Source organism: Balaenoptera ricei, chromosome 11 (genome assembly GCF_028023285.1).
Source record: "Balaenoptera ricei isolate mBalRic1 chromosome 11, mBalRic1.hap2, whole genome shotgun sequence".
Taxonomy (NCBI): domain Eukaryota; kingdom Metazoa; phylum Chordata; class Mammalia; order Artiodactyla; family Balaenopteridae; genus Balaenoptera; species Balaenoptera ricei.
The window spans coordinates 33,536,402-33,564,143 of NC_082649.1; the positions used below are offsets into that span (position 1 = coordinate 33,536,402).

General features: G+C 50.3%; 1 protein-coding gene across 7 annotated transcripts in view; it reads left to right on the top strand.

Moving 5' to 3' along the window:
* Positions 1-27,742, top strand: part of TRERF1 (transcriptional regulating factor 1) — a 199,048-nt gene that overhangs the window by 161,166 nt on the left and 10,140 nt on the right. For 3 of the 7 annotated variants that reach the window (XM_059938685.1, XM_059938684.1, XM_059938686.1), the window contains 10 exons: positions 273-319; positions 1,214-1,364; positions 2,428-2,730; positions 6,153-6,537; positions 7,721-7,787; positions 8,832-8,971; positions 9,106-9,209; positions 10,723-10,798; positions 18,513-18,601; positions 20,616-20,729. In XM_059938685.1, the coding sequence (XP_059794668.1) occupies positions 273-319; positions 1,214-1,364; positions 2,428-2,730; positions 6,153-6,537; positions 7,721-7,787; positions 8,832-8,971; positions 9,106-9,209; positions 10,723-10,798; positions 18,513-18,601; positions 20,616-20,729 (1,476 nt within the window). The remainder of the gene's footprint in view (positions 1-272; positions 320-1,213; positions 1,365-2,427; positions 2,731-6,152; positions 6,538-7,720; positions 7,788-8,831; positions 8,972-9,105; positions 9,210-10,722; positions 10,799-18,512; positions 18,602-20,615; positions 20,730-27,742) is intronic. The other 4 variants (XM_059938687.1, XM_059938688.1, XM_059938689.1 and 1 more) reach the window with 2 other exon arrangements.

The following is a 27,742-nucleotide window of genomic DNA, read 5'->3' on the forward strand; positions in this document are numbered from 1 at the left end:
GGATTGAGTCCCGGTGGGCTTGTGGCTGGCGGGGCTCCGTGAGGGGGCGTGGCCCCAAGCCAGGAAACATCAGGGGAAAGAAGTCTGGAAGCCTCAGGTGTGGAAGGGCAAGGGCTTGCGTATCTGTGAGCCCGGTCAGCGTGAGGCAGAGAGCAGAAAGAATCCTAGAAGTGTGCAGGCCCTGGGGTTCCCACTGCTCAAGGACTCCTCCCATCAGAAACACATTTGTTTTTTTTCTTCTTTCTTCCGGTGTCCTGCATGGCTCAAAACAGATGCACCTACCTGATGGCAGAGCCCAGCCAGGGTCCCCTGACTCAAGGTAGGATGGATGCATGGAGGCTTGTTGGCATTTTGGGAGACTGGAAGGTTTCCCTGAATTGTCTCATGATTCATTTCCAAATTCAAAGTCAATTCCTCAAAGAAATTTATAAGAATAATAATAGCAGCTATTGTTTTTGAGTGCTTATTATTACTCTATATCATATGTAATAAAAGTAGCTCAATGAGGGTTGGTATGATTGCCATGTGCCTAGCACATAGTAAGCACTCAACCACTGTTAACTATTATTATCATTATTATTTTACAAATGAGAAAACTGAGGCTCAGAGAGCTTAAGGTTGCACATCAAGAAAGTAGGGATGCTGGGATGGACTCCAAAGCCCATGTTCTGCCCTCTGTCCATTCAGTGAGTATTTATTTAGTACCTACTGTGTGCTAGGCATGGAACTAAGCTATGAGGATGCCCCAGTGAATAGTACAGTCTTGTTTCCTCCCCTCATGGGTTTGGTAAATGAAGACTTAGCCAGAACCTTACAAACTAAGACATGCAACCTGGAGGCTGAACCAGAAGACCGAGACCCATGTCTCTAAGGGAAGACTTCTGGAAGAGGAGAGCTGAAGCTGATTCTAGAAGGGTCATAAGCCAGAGGTGGGAAAAAACCCAGCATCTGAAGGCCTGGAATGAAGAAAGACGTTTAGTTCAACTCTTGCATGATCTTGAGCACGCCCTTTCCTACTCTTGAGCCTCAGTTTTCCATCTGCAAATTGGGCTTAGTTCTCTGAAGGGAATTGGGGTGATACAAGTAGGGCCATGGCCATGGGAGCTCTGGATGAATGAAATGGGTTAATTGTGGGGTGTGAGGTCTTGTGATGAGTCACTGTTTCCCTTCATCAACGTGTGTGTCCTCTCCACTTGGTCCTACCCTGGAGCAGTGGCCAACCAAAAGGAGTGTTTGGGGAGCAGTTTGATGCCAAGAACAAGCTGACATGCTCCATCTGCCTGAAGGAGTTCAAGAGTCTGCCTGCCCTGAACGGCCACATGCGGTCCCATGGGGGGATGAGGGCCTCCCCCAGCCTCAAACAGGTGAGCAGGAGTCAGCCCCCCAGTCCTTCCCAGGCCATGTGCTGCTTGCTTTGCTTTGCTGCCATCAGAGAGTGATGTGAGCCCCACTCGGGGAACCTGAGGAGGCATAGTCGTTCCCTAACGGAAGTACTCAAGTTTTGACGCTGGGAGCCAGCCAGGTCACACAGTCTTTGCTTCCACTGGCTTCATGAACAAGAGTCCAGAACTGAGGTGGTAGAAATCCTTTTAGGGGATCCCAGCCTCTCCAGCTCCTGGAGAAGACAGCAAAGAAAACATGTAGATGCAATATTGTTTTTAACTTCTGCTGCTTGAAGTACTCAAGACCAGGGTCCCTTGGGCCTTCCAGATCCATAGTCAATGGCCAGGGAAAGCTAGTGTGACCATCGGGCTCCCAGCCAGCATTTTCTGTTCACCAGGGCACTAGTGGTAGACTCGAGCATCCGAAGACCTTTAAATGCCCTTAGGATTATCCAGGTAGGATACCCTTGTGGTGAACTACCCATGCAGTTTTAGAGTTAGATTAAAATTCAAAGAACTTTCTCAATTCTTTGAATGCTGTTAATCTTAATTTAAGTCTATGGGATTAACTCTCTGTTCACCAAAAACTTTGATGTGACCCAGGTCACTCCGTCTCCCAACCATGCCAGTTAAAAGAGCTTTTCCTCCATTTGACAGATGAGTAAACTGAGGCCCATAGAATTAAAAGGTCCTGCATAAGAGCTTATGTGGTTTTTTTTTTTTTTTTGGCCTGATTATAAGTCCATGTCCTTTTCTTTAAAAGCAATGACAGCCACACAAAAATTTTTCTTCACTATTTGCTTTAATATACAAGTGATACACGGTCAAGAATTTTTAATGTAGAAAATCAAGTGCCTTGTCCATTGCCGACGGGCATCACTGGAGCCGAGGGACTCAGGCTGGCAGGAAGGAAACCACCCTGCAGCGGTTCTCTGTCACCCACGCATGATGTCCAGGAACATTTCAGGAAGAGCAAAGTGCATCCCCCACCCCCCCCATGAGAGCTGCTCTCAGCCCAGGATCAAAGCCTTTATTGTCTGTGTAGGAGGAAGGAGAGAAGGCCCCGGCGCCTCCGCCTCAGCCGCCACTGCCGCCTCCGCCTCCGCCACCACCGCAGCTCCCACCCGAGGCGGAAAGCCTCACGCCTATGGTCATGCCCGTGTCTGTCCCTGTCAAGCTTCTCCCGCCCAAGCCCAGCTCTCAGGGCTTCGCCAACAGCGTCGCTGCCGCCCCCTCAGCCAGAGACAAGCCAGCCAGCTCGATGTCGGACGACGAGATGCCCGTGCTCGTGAGGATGACCCTCTCTCCCCCACACTCACCCCAAGGGGCTGCCCCCCACCCGCCTGCTGTGAGTTGCTGCTCTGCCCTGCCTGCCTGGGGTGGGGACATCCCTTTGCTTTCTTGGAGATGGGGACAGCTCTGCCAGGGCCACTGGCCTGAGCTCAGACGTGGCTTGGCCTCTCCGCGCTGAGCCCCCCGCGGCCACCTTGGGAATCCCATCCGTGTCCGCACTGCGTGCCACCCAGTAAACACCTGGCACTCTACCAGGCTAATGGTCTGGGTTAGATTCTGAGAGACCCGAAGATGTTCCTAGATTAAACAGAGGTGATAACTCAGCTGGTGATCACAGTTATTAAAATATGGAAGTACTGTCCCAGATAATAAATAGCTACTGCCCAGGGTCCTGGCCCCTCCCCCAGGATCTCCAGACCTCCCCAAATCCAGCAACCAAAGAGGCAACCCCTGGCACAGCAGGTCCTCCAGGCAGTAGCGCTGGCATCCATTCTGATGGTCAGTCAGCCTTACCAGATGCTTAATATTTTCAGTATCACTCCTGTGTAAATAAATACCCTCAGAGGACCGGATTCATTAAGATTCGCAAAGTAATTCCCCTGAGACACCCGACCCCCAGTCTCAAGAAAGCAAAGAGATTTGTGTTTCTTATTCACTGTTCTTCTCTTTCTCAAGTTCCGAGTGCTTCACCCAAGCAGCTTAGCTTGGCTCTGGGACAGAGATCTCTCTCACTCTCCTTCCCTCTCTCTCCCTCGCTCTCTCTCTCTGTCTCTGTCTCTCTCTCTCCCTCTCCCCCTCTCTCCCTCCCTCCTCCCCTCCCCAGGGGAGTCTGTAACCCATGTGATTCACTACATCAGATTTGTCCCCTTCCCACAGAGTAGTGTGCTGAGTCACATTTGTCCTCACAGAATAGGTAGCTGCTGGGATTCCAGGAGGCACGAGTGGGGTTGGGCCAGAATAGGGATAGGCAGGATAATTAAGAGAACTAGAAAAATCCAGAAAGAGCCTTTTTGGTTTTCTATGTAATATCAGGGCTCAGAAGAGGAAAGACAGATGGAGAACCTCTGGAGGTGAGGATTCTCATCAGCTGGCAGGTCTTGGGGGCCAGCAACAGGCAGAGAGATGAAATGACACAGCCAAGCCCCCTCTTTGCCCAGGGAAGTTCCTCATTTGGTGGGAGGGATGCTGTTTCTACCCTTTGGAAACTCTCAGCCTGAAGCTGGAGAAAGTAAGGTTGTAGTCACACAGGGGTCAGAGCCCCAGGCAGCAGCCCCGCCCAAATTCAAGACAGAGCAAGGCAGCAATGCCCTGCGTGTGGCTGGTGGGGAATATACCTGGGGATCTAAGGTCATTAGGGACTGGGAAGAGGCAAGGGAAGTTTGATGTGAGTTTGCTTAGAAGACCATCACGAGGGGAGTTCCAAGTAGGGTTCTGAAGGCAGAGGTGAACTTGGTTTTGTGGGAAGGGTGAGAGAGATACTGTGAGGAGATAAGCTGAAATGGAAGCATGTAGGTAGGACTTGAGTAAGTGTGAGCAAGGTCCTGACACTTAATATAAAGAAATCAAAATGTCCAAGTAGGAGCCCTGTGTTTTAGTCCCCACTCCGCTCCTAGCCATCTGGGATGCAGACAGCTGAGACCCTTCCCCTCTCAGAACTTCAGTTTCTCCCTGATCTGGGGTTGGGGGGCAGGGGTGGTGTTGGCCTCCTCAGTGACTGTCACCTCTCTGGGGAGCTTTTAAAACCTCTCACCGCTTGGCCCTGTCTCCAGCTTGGCTGGAACTCTGTAAATGCTTCCTCCCAAGTGACATCCAGGTCTGATATTCCGGGGGCCTTCCCTGGCCCAGGGTCTCAGAGCCTTGCCTGGAGGATTGGAAAGTCCCAGTTTAGAGCTGTTGTAACAGAACCCAGAGGCTCAAGTAGAGAACGCCCGAAAGGGACCTTTGGCCCTGTGATCAGAGGTCTGGATTCCAGTGCAGGGTTGAAGTCACTCAGGGTCCTCAGGTGACCCCATCAGTTACCCAAGAACCGGGTGTGAAGTGTCAGGATTGCTCCCCAAGTTGGGGGGCACGTGCACCTTCTTCCCATTCCTCAGCCCCCTCTCTCCACCTCAGCCTCAGGTGGTGAGGAGCCCTCTGGTGGGGAAAGAAAGCAGGTTGGGGCTCTCTGACCTAAGGAGAGCCCCCTGGGGGCCTGGAGGACCCCGCTGACCCTTCCCCTTTCCTCACCTTTCTGCTTCCCTAGACTCCCCTCCTAGGGGCCGGGACGGCACCCCAGAAGCCGATGAAGCTGAGGGAGAGACAGGAGGGGCAGCCTGAAGTGCTGAAGGCAGCAGAAGGGGCCCTGAGGGAGAGGAGCCCAGAGCTGAGGGGTGACTGGGGCAGGTCACATGGCCTGGAGGAGGCTGGTCACATGACCATGGCCAACCCTTCCCATCACCCCCTGCTGCCTCCTACTCAGGCGCCACCCTGGGCACAGGGATTGCCAGGGACCACAGCTGTGACAAGCACTGGCCTGCAGGGCCTGGGAGGGGACCACAGACTGCCCAGAACTTTTCTGCAGGTATCCTCACAGCCCCTCCCAACCGCACGGCTGCCGCTCCAGCCACACCCAGCTCTCGGTTTTTCTGGGCTGATGCTGGCACACAACCAAGTCTGTTTGTGTTTGGCTTTGGCATGCCCTGCTTATCTCTTTCCGTGCGTGTGTTTACTTATTAGTATATCTGTATCCATGTGGCAGATCTTCCTTCCAGAAGATGCTTGGTTCTGCTGGAATAAAATAAACTAACACTGCTGACAGGAAACCAACCTATGAGAAGGGTTTGCCACAGATAAGCCACCAGTGCTGGGAGCAGTAATGAGGGGTGGGGAGGGGGGGCGGTTCACCAGATCCACTTCTAGGAGAGCACTTGAGACGGGCCTCAAAGATCCGGGATGGCTCTCCTCAACCCTAAGGTTACCTTGAAGAAGAGCCCAGTGTGGGTCACTGGCCCTGGGAGCCTTGGCCAAGGCCTGACCCCCTCTTCCTGCCCCACAGCCTCTGCCCAGCTTCCCTGAATAGATTCTTCTGTCGCCTTCTCAGAACATGTGTTATCTGTCCCCGATGTCTGTCCCCGGGGAGCAGTGGAGAATTAAAGGGCCCACTCAGCTGGATTCCACTCACCAGATGGGAATGCAGTGATAAGCAATAAAGAATGTGAATTTTTTCTTTCTTGCCCACCCACTATTCCTACCACCCCCATCCCTCTCCAGACATGAGGGATTTCCTCCAAAACCAAAGTTTTCTCCCTAATCAAGCCACCAGATCTCGCCTCGTCTGAGGTGGATGTGGCCGTTTCTGAAGGCGGAGGATGCTGGGGTCAGACAAGTGGAAGGGAGGAGGGGTCCCCGTTAGGACAGCAGTCCCCCTTCCCTCAACCTGTGGAAAGGGCCTGTGGGAAAAGCCCAAGTATTTGAATCGGATCATTCTTCCCCTTGTAGGAAATTCCCAAGAAGCATCAGCCAGGCTTGGCCAAAGCTGAGGAAGCCCTCAAGACCGCGCCGGAGAAGAAGAAGTTCCGGCACCGGCCGGAACCGCTCTTCATCCCGCCGCCGCCCTCCTACACCCCCAGCCTTGCCGCCTCACACTCCGGCGCTACCCTGTACCAGAGCCAGCTGCGCTCCCCGCGCGTCCTGGGCGACCACCTGCTCCTCGACCCCTCCCACGAGCTGCCCCCCTACACGCCCCCGCCCATGCTCAGCCCGGTGCGCCAGGGTTCGGGGCTCTTCAGCAACGTGCTCATCTCCGGCCATGGCGCCGGTGCGCATCCGCAGCTGCCCCTCACGCCCCTGACGCCCACGCCTCGCGTGCTGCTCTGCCGCCCCAGTGAGTCGCCCCTGTCCCCGCCTCCGCAACCTCGGGGGGCGGCACCCCGACTGTGCCGGGTGCTGCCCCAGGAGGCCTCCCATTCTGTCTCGTTTTCCACAGACCTTGGCGGTGGCTCGACTCTGTGTACCAGGCAGTGGGCTAGGTGCTAGAAAGAATACTTCTCAGGGGAAACACAGTCTAGCCGCGGAGAGTAACGCGTAGAGCGATAATCAGAGTTTCTTTGGGATAAGGAAAAACAGTTGAAGTGTGCTGTGGATAACCGTGTAAGACACCCAAAATAAATGTACTAAGTAGATGTACAAATGGGATTATATGCAAGGCCGCACCTTCACATTTTAGCATGCTGTGTAAAGATCAAGCAGGAGGGCTGCTCTGGTGGCGCAGTGCTTAAGAATCCGCCTGCCAATGTAGGGGACACGGGTTCGAGCCGAGGTCCGGGAAGATCCCACACGCCGCGGAGCGCCTAAGCCCGTGCGCTACAACTACTGAGCCTGTGCTCTAGAGCCTGCGACCCACAACTGCTGAGCCCGTGTGCCACAACTACTGAAGCCCGCGGGCCTAGAGCCCGTGCTCCGCAACAAGAGAAGCCACCGCCTGCGCACTTCATCGAAGAATGGCCCCCGCTCACCGCAATTAGGAAAGCCCATGCACCGCAGGGAAGATCCAATGCAGCTAAAAATAAAAATAAATATATAATAAATTTATTTAAAAAAAAAAAAAGATCAAGCAGGAGAGGCCTGTAGCCAGGATCACTTTCTGGAGCAAGAATAGTTTCATAGAAATAAGACAAATTAATAGGGGAATTCCCTAGTGGCCTATCGCTTAGGACTCCACACTTTCACTGCAGAGGGCCTGGGTTCAATCCCCGGTCGAGGAACTAGGCTCCCACGGGCCCTGTGCACACAGCCAAAAATTATTTTTAAATAATTTTAAAAATAAATAAATAAAAGCTTAGCAGACCAGAGTGGGGCAGCTGGCCGCTCCTTACCCTGTGTGAGAAGTGGAGAAATGCTAAGCCACGTTGCTCCACATTCCATCCAACTCCTCAGAGACTGCTGGGGTAACTCCGGCATGGGTTGGGTAGGAGAGGGGCCCTGTCATGACTGTTTAGGTAACTGCTCATTTAGTTTCTTCAGTACCCTTCTCTGTTGACCAGTGACCCCTGGTTTTTGTGCTTCAGATAGCATCGATGGCAGCAACGTGACAGTCACCCCAGGGCCTGGAGAGCAGACCGTTGATGTCGAACCGTAAGGAAAAGCCAATTATTCTTTAGAACAGAAGGCTCAGCCTAGAAAAGACATGGGGAGCTCTGAGAAGTGTAGCTAGTGCTTCTGGCATCAGAGTGGCCACTGGGCAAGAAGTTGTAGAAAATGTAGGATCGTGGTATTTCTCAAGTACTGTTGTTTCCCTGTAACTGCCAGTATTTCAAGGCTTTTTCTAAAGACTAAACACATTAAAAGCAAGGACCCTGTGTTTGGAGAACCAGGCGTCCCCATCTGTGACTCCATGAGCCAGTTTGGTTGGGGCCACATGCCTTCACATCCCCAATGACATTGAGACATCTGTCTCAGGGTGCCTATCTCTCCACGAGGCTCCATCCAAATGCCCTTGATCCCCCAACCCCTCCCTAAGATTCTTGGCTGATCCTCCAAGTGGCCTTGTTGAGTACTTGAGTTGGGGGGTATAATGGAAGAGAAAGCTGGTTATTTTCATGGATAAGCACAGAAGAGGCCAGATGGTAGAGTGGTGAGTAGATTGAGTCAAGAATCGGGAAACCTGGTTCCAGCACCATTTTGTTATTTGATCTTGATCAAGTTAACCTTTCTAAGCTTTAGTTAACTCATCTATTGAGTAGGAATAATTATCACCGCCTTGCTTACATCACAGGTCTTGGTGAGGTTCAGATGGGATCATTTATGTGAAAGTGGTCTGAAAGGGCTAAAAAATGGAATAAGCACTTTGCATTTGTCCCATTGGGTTAAGTGGTACCCTCAGCCGTGCTCTGGGCAGCTGTTCCCTTGGAATTAGGACCCTCCCTCTCCCAGTTATAGGGAGCTTTGAAGCCCCAGGCAGGCTTCTCCCTTGCTCCCCACAGCATCTCTCCCCAATCTTAAAGCTGTTCCTTATCCCAGTGGAAAGGCCATGCCTGGAATCTTCAGATCACACTGTGAGGAAATGCCCCTGCATTCTTCTTGCAGAAGGAACTGGTTTCCTTCTTTTTCAAGTCCCTGACAGTTGCCCTTGGTCTCAAATTGAAGACCACACTGTTGTTTTTCTTCTTGTGATTAAAGACGCATCAACATTGGCTTGAGATTCCAAGCGGAGATCCCAGAACTCCAGGATGTCTCTGCCCTGGCCCAGGACACACACAAGGCCACACTGGTATGGAAGCCCTGGCCAGAGCTGGAAAACCACGACTTCCAGCAAAGAGGTATTGGCAGCACGGGAAGAACTGGGCAGGAAGGGCTGGATTCTCTCCCCGGGGCCTCTGGCTCCAGGATCAGTTTGTCTTCCCGGTGACCCTGAGCTCTCTCTGATGCAGTGGCCTCTCTTTGTTCCCAACAGTGGAGAATCTCCTGAATTTGTGCTGTTCAAGTGCGTTGCCAGGTGGAGGGACCAATTCTGAATTTGCTTTGCACTCTCTCTTCGAGGCCAAAGGTGATGTGATGGTAAGGAACTGTGAAAAGGAGGCTTCCCAGTTCATATGCTTCATGTCGGAATTCTGAAAAGTATTTTACCAAGTTTCTGTGTTGTTTCATGCCCCCCACAACCAACTCTTAAGATGATGACCAGTTGGTGTGCCTCCCATGTTCCTTATCTCAAAGAGTAGGCCAGGATTTGAAAGCCTGCAGAAAACCTCCAGCTGGATTTCTGTTTACACATCTGTTCCTAAGTAATAATGATGGCAACATCTGTTTTGGGAAACTAGAATTTCTTTTCAGCAGTCTTGTAATTCACATCAGGAAACAGGTCTGCAGTGATGGAAGTAGAAGGCCTTCCCGAAGCAAGACTTGGCCTAAAATAGCCTGTCATACTCTGCTCGTCTTTCCTCCCTACCTGGAAATCAGCCACAGTTTGACGTTCATAGAACCGTTTGCTCCCCTAACCAAAGTGAAATGTTCGCTGTGCACCATCTGGTGTCATTCTTCCACTTTTGGCACAGTTCCCTGGCATCCCCAAACCAGAACTTTGGTGCCCTTTTCCCAGAATCAGAGCTGACCATTTGCCTGCTCAACCTGGACCCCTGGCTGGAGCACTTCGTCACTAGCCTCAGCTTCCCCTTTAGTAAATACATGATTCTTATACCAGAGCTAACCTCCTGCTTTTTTGATTTTATGAAAATGTGAAAGTAAACAAATGTCCCAATACTACCATCTCATGAGATTACTGATACCCTTCAAGGGTTCTCTAGGACATTGGAGAACTCTCCTTGACCTTTTAAGATCAGTGCTGCAGAGCCGTGCTTCTCAAACTGTTAACGTGCACGCACATCACCTAGGGAGTCTTGTTAAAATGCAGGCTCTTATTCAGCCATTCTGGAGGTGGGGCCCAGGGTGCTGCATTTCTAACCTGCTCCCAGGAGATACCCGTGCTGCTGGCCCATGGACGACACTTGGAGTAGCAAGATTTGGGATCCCCAAACCATCCACAGCTCAACTCCACCTGCACCACTTTTTTAACAAAGTCAGTGAGGCTGAAGGACGTAGGTTTGAAAGGGTTATTTAGCAAGGCTCCGTGGAAGGACAATGTGTAGCACAGTTGTTACTAATACAGCTGTTGATGTTCAGTTGTAATGAAACATGTGATTTTTCTGCAAAAAACAGTTCCAAATCACCCACTCATTTCCTCAGAGACTCAGCCTCCAAACAGAGGAGGCTCCACCATACCTCTGAAGCTGGGGCCCTCACCAAGGAAGGAGTGGGGTTTTGGCTGCCACTTGTGTTTTTCTGACAAGACCAGCTGGCTGCAGGCATGGGCGGAGGAGGTATTAGAATGACGAGTCCTGTTGGGTGCTGACCAGAAGGAAGACCCCCAAATCGGGGAGTCTCCTCTGATTTTCCTTCCAGCCCCCCCAACCCCGGGCCCTGCAATGCTGGCTCGTTTTCCCTGTTAGGCAGATGGTCTTCTGAGGCCACAAGCCCCGTGACTGACTCTCGCCTTTTCTCTCCCATGGGTCTGCAGGCTGCTCTGGAAATGCTGCTGCTGCGGAAGCCAGTCAGGTTAAAATGTCACCCTTTAGCAAATTACCACTATGCCGGTAGGTTGCCCGGAGCCCTGTGCCCCCCTTGCTTCCTGAGAGCGGGCTGTCTGCGTGTTGGTTGTGTCCCCTTTTAATAACAGATAGCACCCGTTCTGTCCTCAGCGCCGCTTGTGCTCTCAAGGCCTCTGGGGTGTAGGTGGTGGGGCAGCTGTGTCCGCTGGCTGGTCTCTGTTGGGCATTTGTCTGTCTGGGCTCCTGCCCCTCATGGGTGTGCCAAGAGCTGGGCGACAGGGGACAAGGCCCGCACGTACAGCAGTGAGATCGGTGCACGCGGAGGAAGAGCCACAGAGGGTAGACCACAGAGGCAACAGCACGCAGCGGCCCCTGCGCTTTGGGATCAGTAGACGTGGGTTCACATCTTGCCTACACCCCGTGGCCTTCTGCAGCCTTGGTTTCCTCACCTGTAAAATGGGGCTCATACTCCATCCCTTGCAGGATTTTGTGACAGTTGGAGAGAGTATATGGAACCCAATGCCTGGCACAGTCTAGTAGCTTTATTATTCATTGGTTGAACAATTAGTGAGCACTTCGTATGTACGGGAAACTGTGCTGAGCACTAAGATGAGGAAGTGACGGTGACAGATGTAGATAGGGTCCTGTCCTGTGCAGTTTGGAGTCTGAGGAGTAGGCAGTTACTAAATGACAGATCACTAATGGCAGGAGAAAGACGTGTACATGCACATGTATACGTGTGCATACACAGATACATGTACACGTACACATACACGTACATATACATACGAGTCTCTCTTAGGAGGGGGTGGATTAACAATGGCATCACCCATACGAGGGAAGGAGGACACACCTTGGAGAGTTGAATGTAGTGAGAATCGTGAAGAGAGAATGAAACAGGCTGGGGAGCCTGCGGGGACAATGAAGTTGAAGTCAACGTTTGTATTTCCGTTAACTAGTAGCCCTGTCCGTTCTGGGGGTCTCCACGAACCTGCCTGGGTTCTCTGTTTCAGAGAGGGCTGGCTCCTCCAATGCCCCTTGGTTGTTAATCATTTGAAGGTGTCCCTGGTGCCTGAGGGGACCCTGCCTAGATGGGTGCTAAGTACTTCAGTGGCCTTGGGGACCCAGTAAATACCTTTTCCAGTCCTCGGTCCAGGCGGCCAGATGTGGCCTCAGGTGAGGGCTGTTCTGCAGGTTCCGGCGTGTTCTCAGGGGCTCCCTGTGACCCCACCACCGTCTGCCTTGCAGAACGGGCTCCTCTCCCGAGTTGGCCCTCTTGCCTGTCATCACAGGGTGGAAAGGCCTCAGAAGCCACTCACCTGAGCACAGCAAGCCCGGGATGCCTGCCTGTGGATCGCTCCCGGCACACAGGCTGCTGCTGGCACTAGGCAAGCACAGAATGGACACATTGGATAAGAAATCCATCACGTAACCCCGTGGCCTCAAGGAGCCAGTTTCTTAATATTGTCTCCATCATTTCCTGCTTGGTGTCTGCCCCAAGTGTGGGTAGAAGATGTGGGAGTTCTCTCTAATCTGCCATGGAAACAATTCAATCCTCTTAATTCCCAGCGTCATCTGCTGCCCATTAAACCCTGACGGGCCGTCCAGCCTCCTGGAGCCTGGGTCAGGCTTCTCTGCTTAGCGGGGAGACTTCCCTAGCATCTGCTGTGGCTGCCCTCGGCCCCCGGGGTGACTGGGGTGGCCGGCGCCTCTGGGCTGCTCAGCTCCAGCTGTGAGCAGCCTCGTCTGGTCCCCAAATCCCCTCCAGTTCTTCCCAACATGCCAAGCAGGTATTGTGATCTTTTTAGTGTGTGTCATGACATAAAAAAGATGGGAAAGCTATGGGCTAGAAACCACTTCCACCCCAAACAACACCAAACAACAACCTTAAAATAGTACTAAAAGCTTTGAAACTAGAAGGCCCTAAACTCTGCTAAAATTCATTGATCTTTGGGGGTTGGGTGTTCCTGGGAAATCCTTTGCCCATCCCTTGCACCCTTCCCCTACAAGCAGACCAGGAAGCACTCTTGTTGCTTCCAGAATCCTTTTGACCCTTGGAGACAAGAGAGGTGGGGCTGTCAGGTGTGAAGGGTTGGTGTCCCATTAGCTGTGTGTCCCCAAGAAAAGGGTGCTCGCCCAGGTCTGCCAGTCATCTGTCTTCTCCAGGAAGTGATCACAGACTGGGCCCCAGAGAATCTTCTAGAATTATGAGCACAAAGGACAAAGGTCACAGATCTCTGAAGTCTGGCCTGACTCCATCCCCTTGGCAGTTCCCTTCCAGACCACAGAGGAGGCCACAGAGTCTACCCCCGTCACGTGTCCCAGCTACCAGCCGCGACCCCCTTCTGCCCTCCTTTTCACTGCCCCACCCTCTGACTGGTTCCGGGTGTCTGTGAATCCCACCCCCGTGGCCCCATCCTGCCTTGGCCTTTGTGCCAAGCCCTGCTGGGTTGCTCTCCAGCAGGACTGTCAGCTCAGGTCCAGCCTCGCCGGGACACTGTCTTCTGAAATCTCCTTTGCTTCCAGCTCTGCGGCTGTGGCCAGTGTCACTCCCACCCGACTCCGGCCCTGGAATTGCACCCCAGGCTCCCAGTTGTCTAGAGAGAGGTCAGACCTCCCCAGCCTGTGCCCTGGAGGGAAGGTGGCAAGATTGGGTTCAGGGGTGCAGACTGTGAATTGGGGGGAGACAGAGACAGGAGCCTGTGAAAATCACTTCCCTCCTGACCTGCCCTTCCACCCCATCCCATCCCATCCCATCCCATCCCATCCCAAGCAGTTCAGTGAGAAAAAGAAAGAGCGACCAGTGCTGGGGCCCAGGACAGACATCAGTGTAGGTGGGCAGCTTGCCCAGATCTGGGGGCAGCTTGGCAAGCCCAGAAGAGCCCTGTTAAGATCCTCAGAGGAAGGGGGCAGTCGCAGTGGCCCCCAGGCTCTCTAATTCACACCAAGGTGCCCGGTCCAGCCCTCTCTCCGCACCCTCCGCCCATGAGCGGCAGCGGTTGTTTGCAGTGGCTCCCGGTCAGCCGTTGGGTTGGGTGGGGAAGGCTTGAGCGTGGGGCTGTCAGGGTGACAGGGATGCCTGGCTGTGATCAGAGGGCTTCCGGCGTCCTTGGTTTTTCCGTTGAGCCGGTCGTTCCTGCAGATGGGCGTGGAGTGGAGGGGTGTCACACCTGGCCCTGGGAGCCTTGGCAAGGGTTCAGCGGAGGCTACTATGGGCCCCCCACCACAGCCCAAGCGCTCACTGGGTCCTGAGCCCTGACCTGACTCCGGAGATGGGAGAGAGCTGAAGGGAATATACCCGTGCAGTCGGGGGGAGGCCTGGTCTCTGTCTTGGAAGCTGCCCCAGTTTGGTGAAGAGACAGAATTACGTTCTCCAGAGACTCCTTTGCAAGAAGCGCAGCTGTGAAGTCATCTCACAGGCATTCTTAGCCCATGTCGCTAGCTGGGGAGGGATCCCCTGAAGGGCAGGGACGGAGTTAATACTCACTCTGCTGCTTTGCCTGACACGGCACTTGTGGAGAAGAGGCTTAGTGGACAAGCTCAGGTTCTGGATGCAGATCAAGGCCTCCCTGCCTTTGGCCTCGGGAGGGAACTTTGGTATTACCCAGTTCTCCTGCACCCCTAAAAAAATTACTCAGCCTTCACCCATCATGGAAAACCTTTCACGGAAATGAAGATCTGGTGTAAAAACAGGTCCTCCTTTTTCTACAATGAACGTGTCTTTCTTATGTAACTGCTATAACAACAGCATCAAGAACAGTTTTTAAAAGCTTGAAAGGAAGACAGAAAGGCCCTCTTTAAAACATACTGTGCCCAAACTTTCTCTCACCCCTCCATGTCTCTTTTTAATTGCCTGCATTCGCTATAGATTGCCCCAAATTTCGCCACCATCCGGAGCCTGTTTCCCAGCAACCGAAGCTCAGAACATTTTTCCTCTGGATACTGTTCCAGCACCAGTTTCCTCCAGTTAATTAGGCTCTTTGTAATTAGCCTTAATCGTCTTGTTAGGGACCCCTGCTGATAATAGCCCACTAGCCAGGAATCCCTAGGGAGAATGGATGAGTGGGCGGGGGGGGGGGGAGGGGGTGTCATCAGCCCATTGACCCCAGGGACATGCTGAGTGGACAGCAGGGATCTCAGAGGGGGAGGGCAGGTGAGGAGTTGGGGCAGCCTCCTGCCTCGGTTTTGCATTTTATCCGGACTTTGTTCAAGAAATAGAATCCAAGGAGGGCTGGCTTAGAAAACCTTGTCCAAGAATGAGGAAAATGCTCCTGCCAGACAGACCCCAGGAGGAGAGACGCTGAGCCTTGTCGGGATTACAGGAGGATTTTGGGGCAGGGAGGAGAAGGCTGCAAGTTACAGGTGGCCCAGAGTAAGGCTGTGGGTGAGCACACACACGACAGGGAACGCTGCAGGAACCGGCAGGCTTCATGAGTGCCCACAGACGTCACCAGGGGACAGCGTGTGTCCCACGGCTGCAGGCTGATTTGGAATCTGCCGTCCGAGTGGCCAGATCTAAAACATTCTCTGTGCACATACTTAGGACTAAACGCTGCCAGTCACAGCATGACTGTCAGGATCCCCAAGTCACAAAAGAGGAAACTGAGACTCAGAGAAGTAAACTTGCAGGGGCCCCAGAAGGAGTGAGTGGCAGAACCAGGTTCGCAGCCTGTGGTCTCCTGATTAAAGTCACCCCTTTTATCACAGCACCGTGACTTTATTATTTGGGACAAGCGCATTCAGATACTATGTCTATATACCAGGCTTCAGCCTGGGAATTCAGCCCAAGAGCCCAGGAGTGGATTCTCAGTCCTGTGGGCGATCCCGTGATCAGGGTGCGGTGAAGATGGAGCGTGAGAACCGATGGGCTTGTCTGGCCCCGCCTCTGCCTCTCAGTTTGTGGGCACCCTTGTTGGACAGACACGCAGGCACAGCACAGTCACGTGTGCTAAAGTGCAGACCCTAGGACTACGTAGAGGAGCCATCTCTCACCGTCTGAGCACATGCTCCCCACCCCGGCCCTCAGGTGGGGGGCAGCACAGAGAGGAAAGTGCGAGGGTGCAGCCCACTTCCAATCCAGGACTGGTGGTGTGGAGTGGACACTCTGGGATTGGGAAGACTGAAGACCCCATCACAGAGCAGCAGCCCTAAAAACCACCAAAGAGTTGATGGGGAGGAGACCTCCTTCCCCCGTGAGGCTTGAGGATCCCCCATACCAGATGGTCCAGGAGGTCACTTCACCTTCTGTGGGGTTAGAGCTGGAAGGCCATCTGGGGACGTGTAGGGACATACCTCTCACAAGTAGACAGACCTGGGGACTTAACACTGCGGTTTGGGCAGTAATCAGATGACAAGCTTGGCGTGGGGTGGAAGAAAGTGTGTCCACCATAGAGGCTGGGTGCTGGCCTGAGAAGGTTGCGTGGCCCTGTGAGTGTCTCACGGGGGCTTAGAGCTGCACTCTGACTTGGGAAACGTAGGATCTGGCTGAGGGTGGAAAGGATTCTCATTCATCTAATTGGGGGTTTTCATCAGCAAAATATTCCCTAACTTCCTATGTGAGGTGCAACCCAGAGCTGCACAGACTAGACCTGCATCAGGGCAGCACAGCAACCTCCCTATATGCTTGTCCAGGGGCTCAGCTAGTGTGACATGTCCCCATCATGGTCCTCTTACACCACTGCCTCTCTGATCTCTCTTTGCTGTTTTAATGGATACCTAAAAGGAGCCGTGACTCCTCTTTGGTCTTTCAGTTGTTGGTTCAGCCTTTCTGTTTTGCTCTTTCTGTCTCTGCCTCTGGGCAATGGGAGCAAATGGGAGCTGGGACCCCCAAGCCCTTGAGTGTTGGACAGAAGTTGAGGAATGGTGATGCAAGTGCTCCAGAGCTCCAAACCGCTCCAAACCCCACCGACCTGCTCTGCTCACATCCACTCTAGCAAAGCCTCTCCAAACCTCTGGCCCCACTTCTCCCTGTTACGATGGTTTGCGCAACCAGAGATGTCCTGGTCTCCAGAACCTGTGGAAGAGGCTTCCTTCTTCCGAGGGTTAATCAGAAAGCTGCTTTCCTTCTAGAAGTAAAGAGAGAAACTCACAAACCAAAGAAATCAGGTGGTGGCCCTACTTTTATAGAGGCCTGAAGCAGCCCAGCTGTGGAGAGCATATCCTGCATCTGGAGCCAGAGCTCTTGGCTTAAGGACCCATCAGGGAGTCACACAGAGAAGGTGTTTATTTCAGAAATCTGAGCTGACATCACTGAGTCACATATTTTCTCAAGGATCCAAGGCTGCCTGCCTCCTGCCTGCCTGCCAGGCGTGGTTTCACTTGTTTGAGTGATTTGGGCTCAGCCTTTTGAGGGAAGAAGCAATTCAGGTTTTCTTACTTTAGCCCCTCCGTCAACCATAGCAAAATGGAAATCTTGGGCTTGTTCTGGTTGGAAGGAAAAATGCTATAGTTTGGGGGATTACAGCTCTGAAAAGTAGAGGCTTATCAAAAGCCCAGCCATGTACCATCCAAAGAATCAGAGATACAGGGAATTCAAAAAATTAGAATGAGGCTGAGTTTCTGCAAACCAGCCACAGTGATTGAGCCCCCAGAAATAGGACTTGCCTTGGAAATAGGCCAGTACCATTCTCTGTAAACATCTGCATATCCTGCTTTGACATGAATGTCAAGTTCAGCCAGCAAGGCAAGATGCACCAGCCCGGCACTGCAGGACCTCTTCTTCATTGGTCTGCAGATTTGTCAGGAACCGGTCCCTCTCACCTCCCGGCCTCATCTGCTTTCCCTCTGCTGGAACTCTGTAGTTGAGCCGTACTGGATTACTGCTTATTTCTTGAACACCTCCATTTCCTCATCTGTAAAATGGGTAGCAGTAATACCAATCTTACAGATTGTCTGTAGAACCAAATGACTACTATCTGTGAAGTACTTTAGAGCCTGGCACGTAGTAAGCACTTATAAGTATTAGCTTTTTTTCCCCTTGTGTCTTGCATGTAGTAAACACCTAATAAGTATCTGCCGAATGGATGAACGAATGAATGACATGTGTTCTCTCACTGCTTGCTTCTGACTTTGCACATGCCACTTTCTCTCCCCAGAATTCCCTTCCATCTCCTTCTTGCCTGACTTGCTTCTGTGTCTTTTTAAAGCCCGCTCAGGTGTTCTCTCCACCTGGAAGCCTTCCCGGCTGCCCTTACCTGAGTGTGGTGTTCCCACAGTGGGGTTCCCATCGGCACCCGACCCCTCCCTTCATCCTCGCAATCATCACCTTGAATGCAGGGCCTCCTGGTTTTCTCCCCACTAGATTGTGAACATCTTGAGGGTGAAGACTGCTGAATCCAGCACATGTGAGGATCACTTGCTACGTGAATGCTTGCGCTCATCCTAATTACATAAAAACTGTAGCTAAACTCCATTAAGCATTCCTGATTTTCCAGTTACTAAGCTAGACACTTTTTGGGCATTACCTTCTTTAACCTTCACAGAAATCTTAAGAGGTGGAGACAATCAGAATTATTCCCATTTGTAGGTAATAAAACTGAGTCTTAGGCTCAATAACTTGCCAAGGTCAAGGCCACGGCTGAGATCTGAACCCAGGTGTCAGGGCTCCTAACCATTACACTGCACTTCCTGTTCAGAAAGGAGTGTGATATGTATTCTATCACATGCTGAACAGTTGTAGTTTGTAACTTAACTAAGTGAACCAGCAACCACAAGTGAGGAGAACTGAGCTGTTTTTTATGAAATGTGTGTTTTGTTGTAGGTTCGGACAAGTGGACCTCCCTAGAAAGAAAACTGTTTAATAAAGCACTAGCCACTTACAACAAAGACTTTATTTTTGTACAGAAGATGGTAAGTATTCTTTTTCCCATTGCTCACTTGAAACCAAATTTGGGAAGTTGTACACCTAAAGATATATAGAATTATTTGGTTACTGGCTTAGGACTCTCACCAAAAGAATGTCTTCCATCTCTTGCTGGTAAAGGATGGTATTTGTTATGGATGGCTTGGCCCTGGTGTTAGGGATGTGGGGGGAGGAGAATATAGATTATTCGGATGTGGCAGTGGGGGGGGGGGGTATTCTTATCTTAATTAAAATGTGTAATTCACACATTCTGTCAGAATAAATAGACCTGAGGCTTCTGGTTCACAATTTATATAAATTATTTCATGTGTGTTTGACAGATCTATAGTGTTTCTGACAGAATTTGGGAAGGGGGGATTGGAGAAGGGAGAACATGAGCCGTCCCCCTAGCAGAGTTTCTGGTGTTGGGCCCCTGATCATAAGGACCGTGTTAATAAAAATAATATGTTACAGGGACTTCCCTGGCGGTCCAGTGGTTAAGACTCCGAGCTTCCACTGCAGGGGGCACAGGTTCGATCCCTGGCCAGGGAACTAAGATCCCGAAAGCTGTGTGGTGCGGCCACATAATAATAATAACAACAATAACATGTTACATATATAGCATTTCACAGCAAAGTAGAGCTCTTTAACAAAGATGAAATAGCGCTTTATCCAGCACATAATAAACGTAATAGACCTTAATTGGCTGAGAGATGGTTTAGGCTAAAAGTTACAGTGATTCAGAGTGTTTCAGCAAACTGATGAATGATGGAGCCATACTGAGTTATTAAGATGCTCAGGTCCACAGAGAACAGGGTCCCAGGTGACAGCTGCCACTGGCTCTGGGCTGGGCCTCAGTGTTGTCCCGGGTTCATGTCTCCTGTCCTTAATCCTGGGCCTTGACTGGATGAGAATCAGAATAGGTGGACTTTTTCTCCAACTTGCCTCCGTCTTCAGATCTGAATTCGCACCTGCCTTACTCTGCCCTGGAGGCCACTGGACTCTTTGCTGCCCTCTATCCCAGCAGCTCCCAGGCTCGCATCTCTCCTGGGTCACCTTCCCCAGGACTGGTCTGTCCTCAGCCTGATTCCTAAAGGCCCCGCACCTTGTTGACTGATGATGGATTCATGTGTCGTGCTCGCCAGGCAATGCAGGATTTAAAACAAGGGTTCTCTGGGACTCTATCCTCCCTCCTTGGGTGATTCTAATGTAGAAATTCATGATATCAGGTGGACGTGAAGGGGCCACCTTTGAGGAGACCAGACTTCTGAAGGTACTCTTTTCATTCTCACTATGCAGGTGGCCATGTTCCTGCCCCCAAGGGGACAGCCAGCCTTTTTATCTACCTCCAGAAAACCCACATTATTGAACCCCACTTTGAGCTTAGAGCACTATGAACTAAACAAAGGAATTTTTTTCTCTTTAAAACACATTTATCTTTGCCCCTTTTGGGGAGAACAGGGCAAGCCTTGTTTTCTGCAAACACTAAGCTCTTGTCATCATAACTTTTGTCTTATATTCCTGTTCGATTACTAAGGAACATTTTTCATAAATAGATTTTGAAGGTCAACAAGTTGGAGAGCCAAATACATTCAAGCATTTGAAAAAGCATGCTGCTTTATGGGTTAAAAAAGGGAACGAGCTCTCTATGGACGAATGTGAAAAAAATCTCCAAGCTATCTTGTGGAAAAAGTCAAGATGCAAAGCAGTACATAGAGTGTGCTACCTTTTGTGAGGCAGAATGGTGGGGAGGAATATATTTTCGTTGGTATATATGTAAAGAAATTCTGGCATGACACCCAAGATATGAATAAGAGGGGCCAGCTGTGTTGCAGGGGTAGGGGGGGAACAGATGGATGGATGGATGGAGAACGGGGGTGGGGAGGAGATTTTTCACCATGTATATGTTTTTATTCAACTGCATAAACCTAATACCTATTACAAACTTAAAATTGCACAAAAGCTTGCTGCTTTGCACCCTGCCCACTGCTGGAGCTGATCTTGAGGTGGCTTTCCCGGCAGGTGAAGTCCAAGACGGTGGCTCAGTGTGTGGAGTACTACTACACGTGGAAAAAAATCATGAGGTTGGGGAGGAAACACCGGACACGGCTCTCGGAAATCATCGACGATTGTGTGGTGAGTGAAGCTGCCCAGGTGCTGCTTATTCAGGCCCTGCTCCTGCCCCACGCCCAGGTCCCTAAGTGGCTGGCACTGGTGGGTGACAGGCCAGTTCCCAGGTGAGATTCAGGCCTTGATTTCCTGGGATAACTAGGCAGAGGGAAGGCAGTTTTGGGTTTGACCCGCAGCCCAGTGATCAGTTACGGAGGTGAGGGCTGGCTTGCGTTCCAGGGCAGGTAGGCACCAGGGGAGTTAAACCGTGGTGGTTCCAGCCTTGATGTGGGTGATTTATAAGAGGCACCCCGACATTCTGGGATAGCACTTCCTGATGCTTCCACAGTCACAGATGCTCCTGACCAGAGAACTAACATGCCTTAGAAAGACTTAAGCGCACTCGGATTTTACACAGCTTCTGTGAAGCATGCCCAAGGAGCAACTTTGACCTCTAGATGGCGCCAGAAACTCTCAGTTATTGGGAAACTGGTTAGCAGTGTGTAGATTATTCTCATCCTCACATCACCATTTATCCTTGATACTGATTTCCTTCATTAGCAGACAATCCAAAGTTGTCTGCATATTAAGATGACGAACCTACTAAAGACATCACTAGGGACCTCCCTGGTGGCACAGTGGTTAAGAACCTGCCCGCCAGTGCAGGGGACACAGGTTTGAGCCCTGGTCCGGGAAGATCCCATATGCTGCGGAGCAACTACGCCCATGCACCACAACTACTGAGCCTGCGCTCTAGAGCCCCCGAGCCACAACTACTGAGCCCACGTGCCACAACTACTGAAGCCCGCACGCCTAGAGCCTGTGCTCCGCAACAAGAGAAGCCACTGCAGTGAGAAGCCCCCACACTGCAACGAAGAGTAGCCCCCGCTCGCCGCAACTAGAGAAAGCCCGCACAGCAACGAAGACCCAAAGCAGCCAAAAATAAATGTTAATTAATTTAAAAGAAAAAAAAAGAAAGAAAGAAAGAAAGAAGTTTTAAAAAAAGACATCACTAGATCGAAATCTTCTCTGAACCCCTTATGTGTGGCTTTGGAAATTACTACCACTTTTGTCCTTGCGGTTAACTCTCTTCTCTGCATCCGCAGCCAAAGGGAAATCTTCTCACATGTTGTGGAAAACACGTATGTGTGTGTAAAAATTACGTCTTACAACAGATTACTAAACTCTCGTCTGCAACCACCAGGGAATGTGTTTGGAATTCATAAATATCGTGAATATTTGTAATTATACTTTCATTCCCAACTGTGTCCCCCATGTAAGTGTTACTAGCACATATGTGGGTTAATCTCTTTCACAGACATTTACATAGTGCTTCATACATTCCAGGCACTGTACTAGGAGGCACTTTACACATATTGGCTTTTTTACTCCTCATACCAATTCTGTGAGGTAGGAAACTGAGGCACAGAGCCTAGGTAACTTAGCCATGGTCAAAAGCCTGGTGAGTGTGTTGTCTGAGCCTGATTCCCTGGTGTAACACTTAAGAGCAAGCACATGCAAATCCTCTTAGAGAACTGTAAAGACACTTGGACTCATTAATGCTTCAAAGCCTAAGTTCCTAACTAAGAATTGATCCTAGCTAAGAAATATATACACATATATAAATTTATATTTGGACCCAAATATCAGAAAAAAAATAGACATCTGTAGAATAGAATGGTATTGCCATTCTTTTGATTAGAGATGGCAGTATTCTATATTCAGGGTTTCCTATGATCAGGAGTTTTGTTTGACTGCCTTAAGTAGTGATGTCGTATATCTGAATAGCCTTTTTCTCACCTGTGGCTAACGTTTAAAAAAGCAACGTGGGGGCTTCCCTGGTGGCGCAGTGGTTGAGAATCTGCGTGCCAATGCAGGGGCCACAGGTTCGAGCCCTGGTCTGGGAGGATCCCACATGCCGCGGAGCAACTAGGCCCATGAGCCACAATTACTGAGCCTGCGCGTCTGGAGCCTGTGCTCCGCAACAAGAGAGGCCGCGATAATGAGAGGCCCACGCACCGCGATGAAGAGTGGCCCCCACTTGCTGCAACTAGAGAAAGCCCTCGCACAGAAGCGAAGACCCAACACAGCCATAAATAAATAAATAAATAAATAAATTTTAAAACCCCCCCCCCAAAAAAAAAGCAGATTGCCCTTATACAAGAAGGCCAGCAGTACATATTCACTATTTAAAAAAAAAAAAAAAAAGCAATGTGGCCTCTTCTGGTTCAATCAACTAAAAGCAATTGAGTTCCCACTATGTCTGTAGTGCCATGGGTGACCCGGGGCTGTTAACCGGCCTCTGCCCCCTGCCCCAGTAGCATATATTATAGGTGGGAAGATGTGGCATACACAAGGAGAAAGTTTACCGTGAACCCCAAGAGTCTTTAAAAGTAGCATGAGATGAGGTCCAGAAAGTCTTAGATACGGCCTTTGGGGACTCTCTCTCATCCAGCTCCACCAGTCCTCAGGCAGAAGGTTGAGGCCCAGCGAGTGGACGGGGCTTGCCCAAGGTCACACAGAGCATTGCTTTCTGAATGAGCAGAATAGACAGTAAATGAGGAAGCTCAAAGAATCCTGGCCTGGGAGACCTAGGACCTGGCCCCTAAGCTTACTGACCAGTAAAAGGGGGCCGATGGTTTAGATGATTTGGGAAGTCCCTTCCAATTCTGGAATGTTCTGGGCTCTGTCAGAGTCATGTTTCGGAAGAGAGCAAAATCAGAGGATGTGGTTTCCCAAAGCAAGTTGATGTCTCTTCAACTTGGGTGTTACCAAGTGCCTAGGACAGTGCCTGACACGATATCAGCACTCAGTAAACGTTTGTTGAATGAATGAGTGAACGTTTTTCCCAGGTAGGAGTCGCTCTGGGTCATGGCAACAATCCCTCTACGAACTCCCTGGGAGGACAGGGTGTGAACCAGGAGATTCTGAGCAGAGGAGGGCTGCTACGGAAGGTGTGACCACGTTAGGCACAGGCGCCATCTTGGGCCAGCAGCGCTTTGCAGGTGGGTGGAAAGGCCCGAGCCAGCGTGTAGCCTCAGACTGAGGAGGAAAGGTTAAGACGTCACCCCAGGCACCACACCTCCTTGGACTTATTTGCCAGGAGCCGGTATTAGGCTGGGTCAGGTGCAACCACACCTTGTGACCTGTGAACTTAATGTGCAGAGATGACTCAGGCCCCCCAAAAAACAAGAAAATCTTGATTCAAGGCCAGCGTGGTAGCTCACAGCTCCCTTGGGGCACTGTGAAGACACAGTCAACCTTCTGAGGATAGTTTGCCAAGTGGAGATGAAAAGCTGGGACCATGCAAGGACGGGGAAGGTGCAGGAGGCACAGTCCTAGGAGGGGGTCCTGCTCTCTGTCCTCTGGGCCTGCCTGGGACACCTGGGTAGCTCTCCTCAATATTTTATTAAAGGGAGTATATTCCCCCCAGATGGAGCACAGTCAGGTAGCTCAGGGACTTTTCAAGGGAGAGGGGAGAGGAAGGAGGGTGAGGAGAGACTGCTCTTTAGGGGCCAGGAGGTCAGCATAGCACAAGCTCATCCAGCAGGTGACTTGACTTCTGGCCTGAGACTGTCACAGGCCCTTCCACCCTTGCAGGCCGAAGAGGAGGCCAAGGTGGGCTCTGCTGAGGCGGCGAGAGGGAAATGCTGGCCTCAGCTTCCTGTTCCCTGCCCAGGCTCCTGCTTCCACTCAGGGCGAATCTGTGGGTCTGGCTGTGAGCAAAATTCAGCACAGTTGAAGAAACCAGTTGAGGCAGTTAACTGACTTTGGAAGACAGCGGTCAGGGCTCCGAGGGCACAGCTCCTCCATGGTCCCAGACCTGAGTTGCCTGCAGTGCGATCCACTGACAAGGGGCCTGGGAAACATCCTCCTTCCCTCTGACACGGAAAGGGGGCTGGTTCTCAATGGTTTTGAGAGGTTTAGCTCTGTGTTTGAGCTGAAAACCTAAGCCATGTCCAGATGGACAGATGTGCATCTATGGACATGTGCAGGCAGGCAGGGAGCGAAGGCTGAGGCTTTAGAATCAGACGGTGCAGGTTTTAAATTTCAATTCAACTTCTTTACCAGCTGTGTGCTCTGGGGAAAATTAGTTCTCTGGCCAATTTCTCATTTGTTTAAAAAATAGAAATTTGTAGGGAATTCCCTGGCGGTCCAGTGGTTAGGACTCTGTGCTTTCACTGCCGAGGTGCTGAGGGCCCAGGTTCAATCCCTGGTCAGGGAACTAAGATCCAGCAAGCTGCATGGTGTGGCCTAAATAAATAAATATTTTTTTTTTAAATGAAAAAAAACATTGTGCAGGGTTTTTGTGAGAACTAGCTGTGTGTGTGTGTGTGTGTGTGTGTGTAGTCCCTGATTCACAATAGGCCTTCAGTATGTTGTCATCACCATCATCATTCATCAGTGACTGTAACACTCAAATTTGTGTCGTTGAAGACATTTGGGTTGTTGAGCATTTGTGTTTTAACTTATAAATTTCTCATAATACAAATGCCATTTTCAGGCCTGAGAAATAAAAATCTCCTCAAGAAACTCTTATTTGGACTCAGGGTTTTGAGCACTTTGTATAATACATAACCATCTTCCTTCTCTGTACTTGCCCACTTTTCTGCCAATTTTTGAATAATACCAAATGTTTCCTTTCACGATACATCATGAAATGGCCAACTTGTTGATACAGAGTGCTACATGTTAGGGTTTTGTCCTCTGTCTTTGCATCTCTAGTCACATTGGTGAGCGCTTTCGCTTGATGATAAATCATTTTGTGAACATGCGTAGATTGCCATTTGAAGTAAACCTGTCTACGTTCACGAGACATATATAATCACAGGACAGTATAATTTAATCTGTAATTTAATGGCTCTATGGAACTTTTAAGAGCTTTCAAACAATAGCATGGTGAGAAAATTGTATAAATTTGTATAACAACTTGAAAATTGTGTAACGACTGCTGTGAAATAAGTGCCATTGTCATTGAAAGTTACCATGTAATTTACTTTAAATGGTGAGCTGTAGACCTCCGTCTGCTTAATAACCTGATACCTGAGACCACAGAGTTCCAGTTCTGTAAAGGAATGGAGCGAACCCGTGGAGTTAGACGTAACATGATTTTACCTGAAATTCTCTGAGATTGGAAGGTGGTTGATTCATATGAGAATAAGGCCATTTAAGTGATATCAACCTGTATATTCTATACTAGTAAGAGATCTGTAAGCTTACATCATAAATCACTCTGTAAAATGTATTAAGCCTACATCTGTATTCATTGAAGTCTTTCAGCAAATGTAATCATTACTGATTAATTCTGATTTACCCACTGGAAACTGGGACCATTTCTTAAGTATACCCTATTAATACATGGTCTCAAATATGCATATATACCATTTTAAATAAGGATAATACTGAAACAGTGAAGAGTGTGCTAAATGCTCGTATTTACTGGGATTATCTTTCTCTCCCACCCCCAATCCAAACTGGAGAGAGAAAGCTGGTGGTTTCTGGATCCCGAGGAACTGCTACTCTCAGAAATCTTTATTCTTCTTGGAAATTCTGGCTTCCAGGTTCTAAGAATTGTAGGCTTACCCAGAGTTACATCGCTGTCTGGGGTAAACCAAACTGCAGCCCATGTGCATTTTTTTTTTTTTTTTTTTTTTTTTTTGGCTGCGTTGGGTCTTCGTTGCTGTGTGTGGGCTTTGTCTAGTTGCGGCGAGCGGGGGCCACCCCTCGCCGTGGTGCGTGGGCCCCTCATCGCGGTGGCTTCTCTCGTTGCAGAGCACGGGCTCTAGGCGCGCGGGTTTCAGTAGTTGTGGCACACGGGCTCTAGTTGTGGCTCGTGGACTCTAGAGCGCAGGCTCAATAGTTGTGGCACACGGGCTTTGCCACTCCGCAGCATGTGGGATCTTCCCGGACCAGGGATCGAACCTGTGTCCCCTGCATTGGCAGGCAGACTCTTAACCACTGCGCCACCAGGGAAGTCCCCCAGCCCACATGCTTTAAGCAGTGGGTGTGCAGAGAGCCCAGCAGAGACAAATGACCCATCAGGGTGGAAGGCAGCCGGACATCCCTTTTGTTTCTTCATTTGTAAAATAGCAGGACTTTTTACAGCCTATTCAGTGACATAGCAAACGCACTTTGTACACCGTAAAGTGCTGTAAAATAGAAGCTAAAATGAGGTTGATGTAACACAGAATTCCCATCCCTGGTCCTCAGTCCTTCTAGGCCCGGAGGAGCAAGCATCCCTTACACACACACCCTCCCCCCACCCTACCCCCGTGAGGACTGAGATTGCAGAGTAAGGTAGTTAGTTCAGTAAAAGGGCCTCCTAGATCCCTGGCCCCCATCCCCACCCAGCCCAGGTACCTCCTCCAGGCTATTCCATTTACTGTCTTGTTAACCTTGAGGAAGGTCAGGACCTTCTGCTTAATTCTCCACCTCGTTGCTGTTCTGAAGCAGAGGGAGGGGACACAGTCACAAAGAGGATAATTATTCATAGAAATATTTTTCTTATTTTTTTTCGTAGAGTGCCCATGATCAGAGACCAAAAAAAAAAAAAAAAAAAAAGCACATGATAAATGGGAATATCCCCTTCCATTTCTGCTCCTTTTCAGAGCCACTGTGGTTCAGTCTCTGATCCTATTTTCTAACAAGAACAGAGAAGAAGTGCATCAGAATGCCATGGGTCATGTGCCTTCCACAGGTCAAATCAATATCTCGGGCATCTTGCAAGGAAGTGTGTTAGAAGACCTTTAAAAACAAAGCCTGATAGGTCTTTAGTCTCTGTCCAGAGGGGCTCCACAGTGTCATTACTGCTTGAAAACCCTCCTCACTGCTCTGGGGAGGCAGAGCTGCTGCAAGTGGGGTATCCTGCCTGAGTTTTAGTCAGTGTCAAGGTCTGTGGGTCTCAAACAAGGGGGAGAAACTCTACATACAGAAATCTCTCCTCTCTGCCTTAGGATATATTTTTGTAAGTGATGAGGGGACCCAAAGTGGGGGACTTCCTTGCCCTCAGAATTCCAAGTGTCCAGTGACCAACCTTGTAG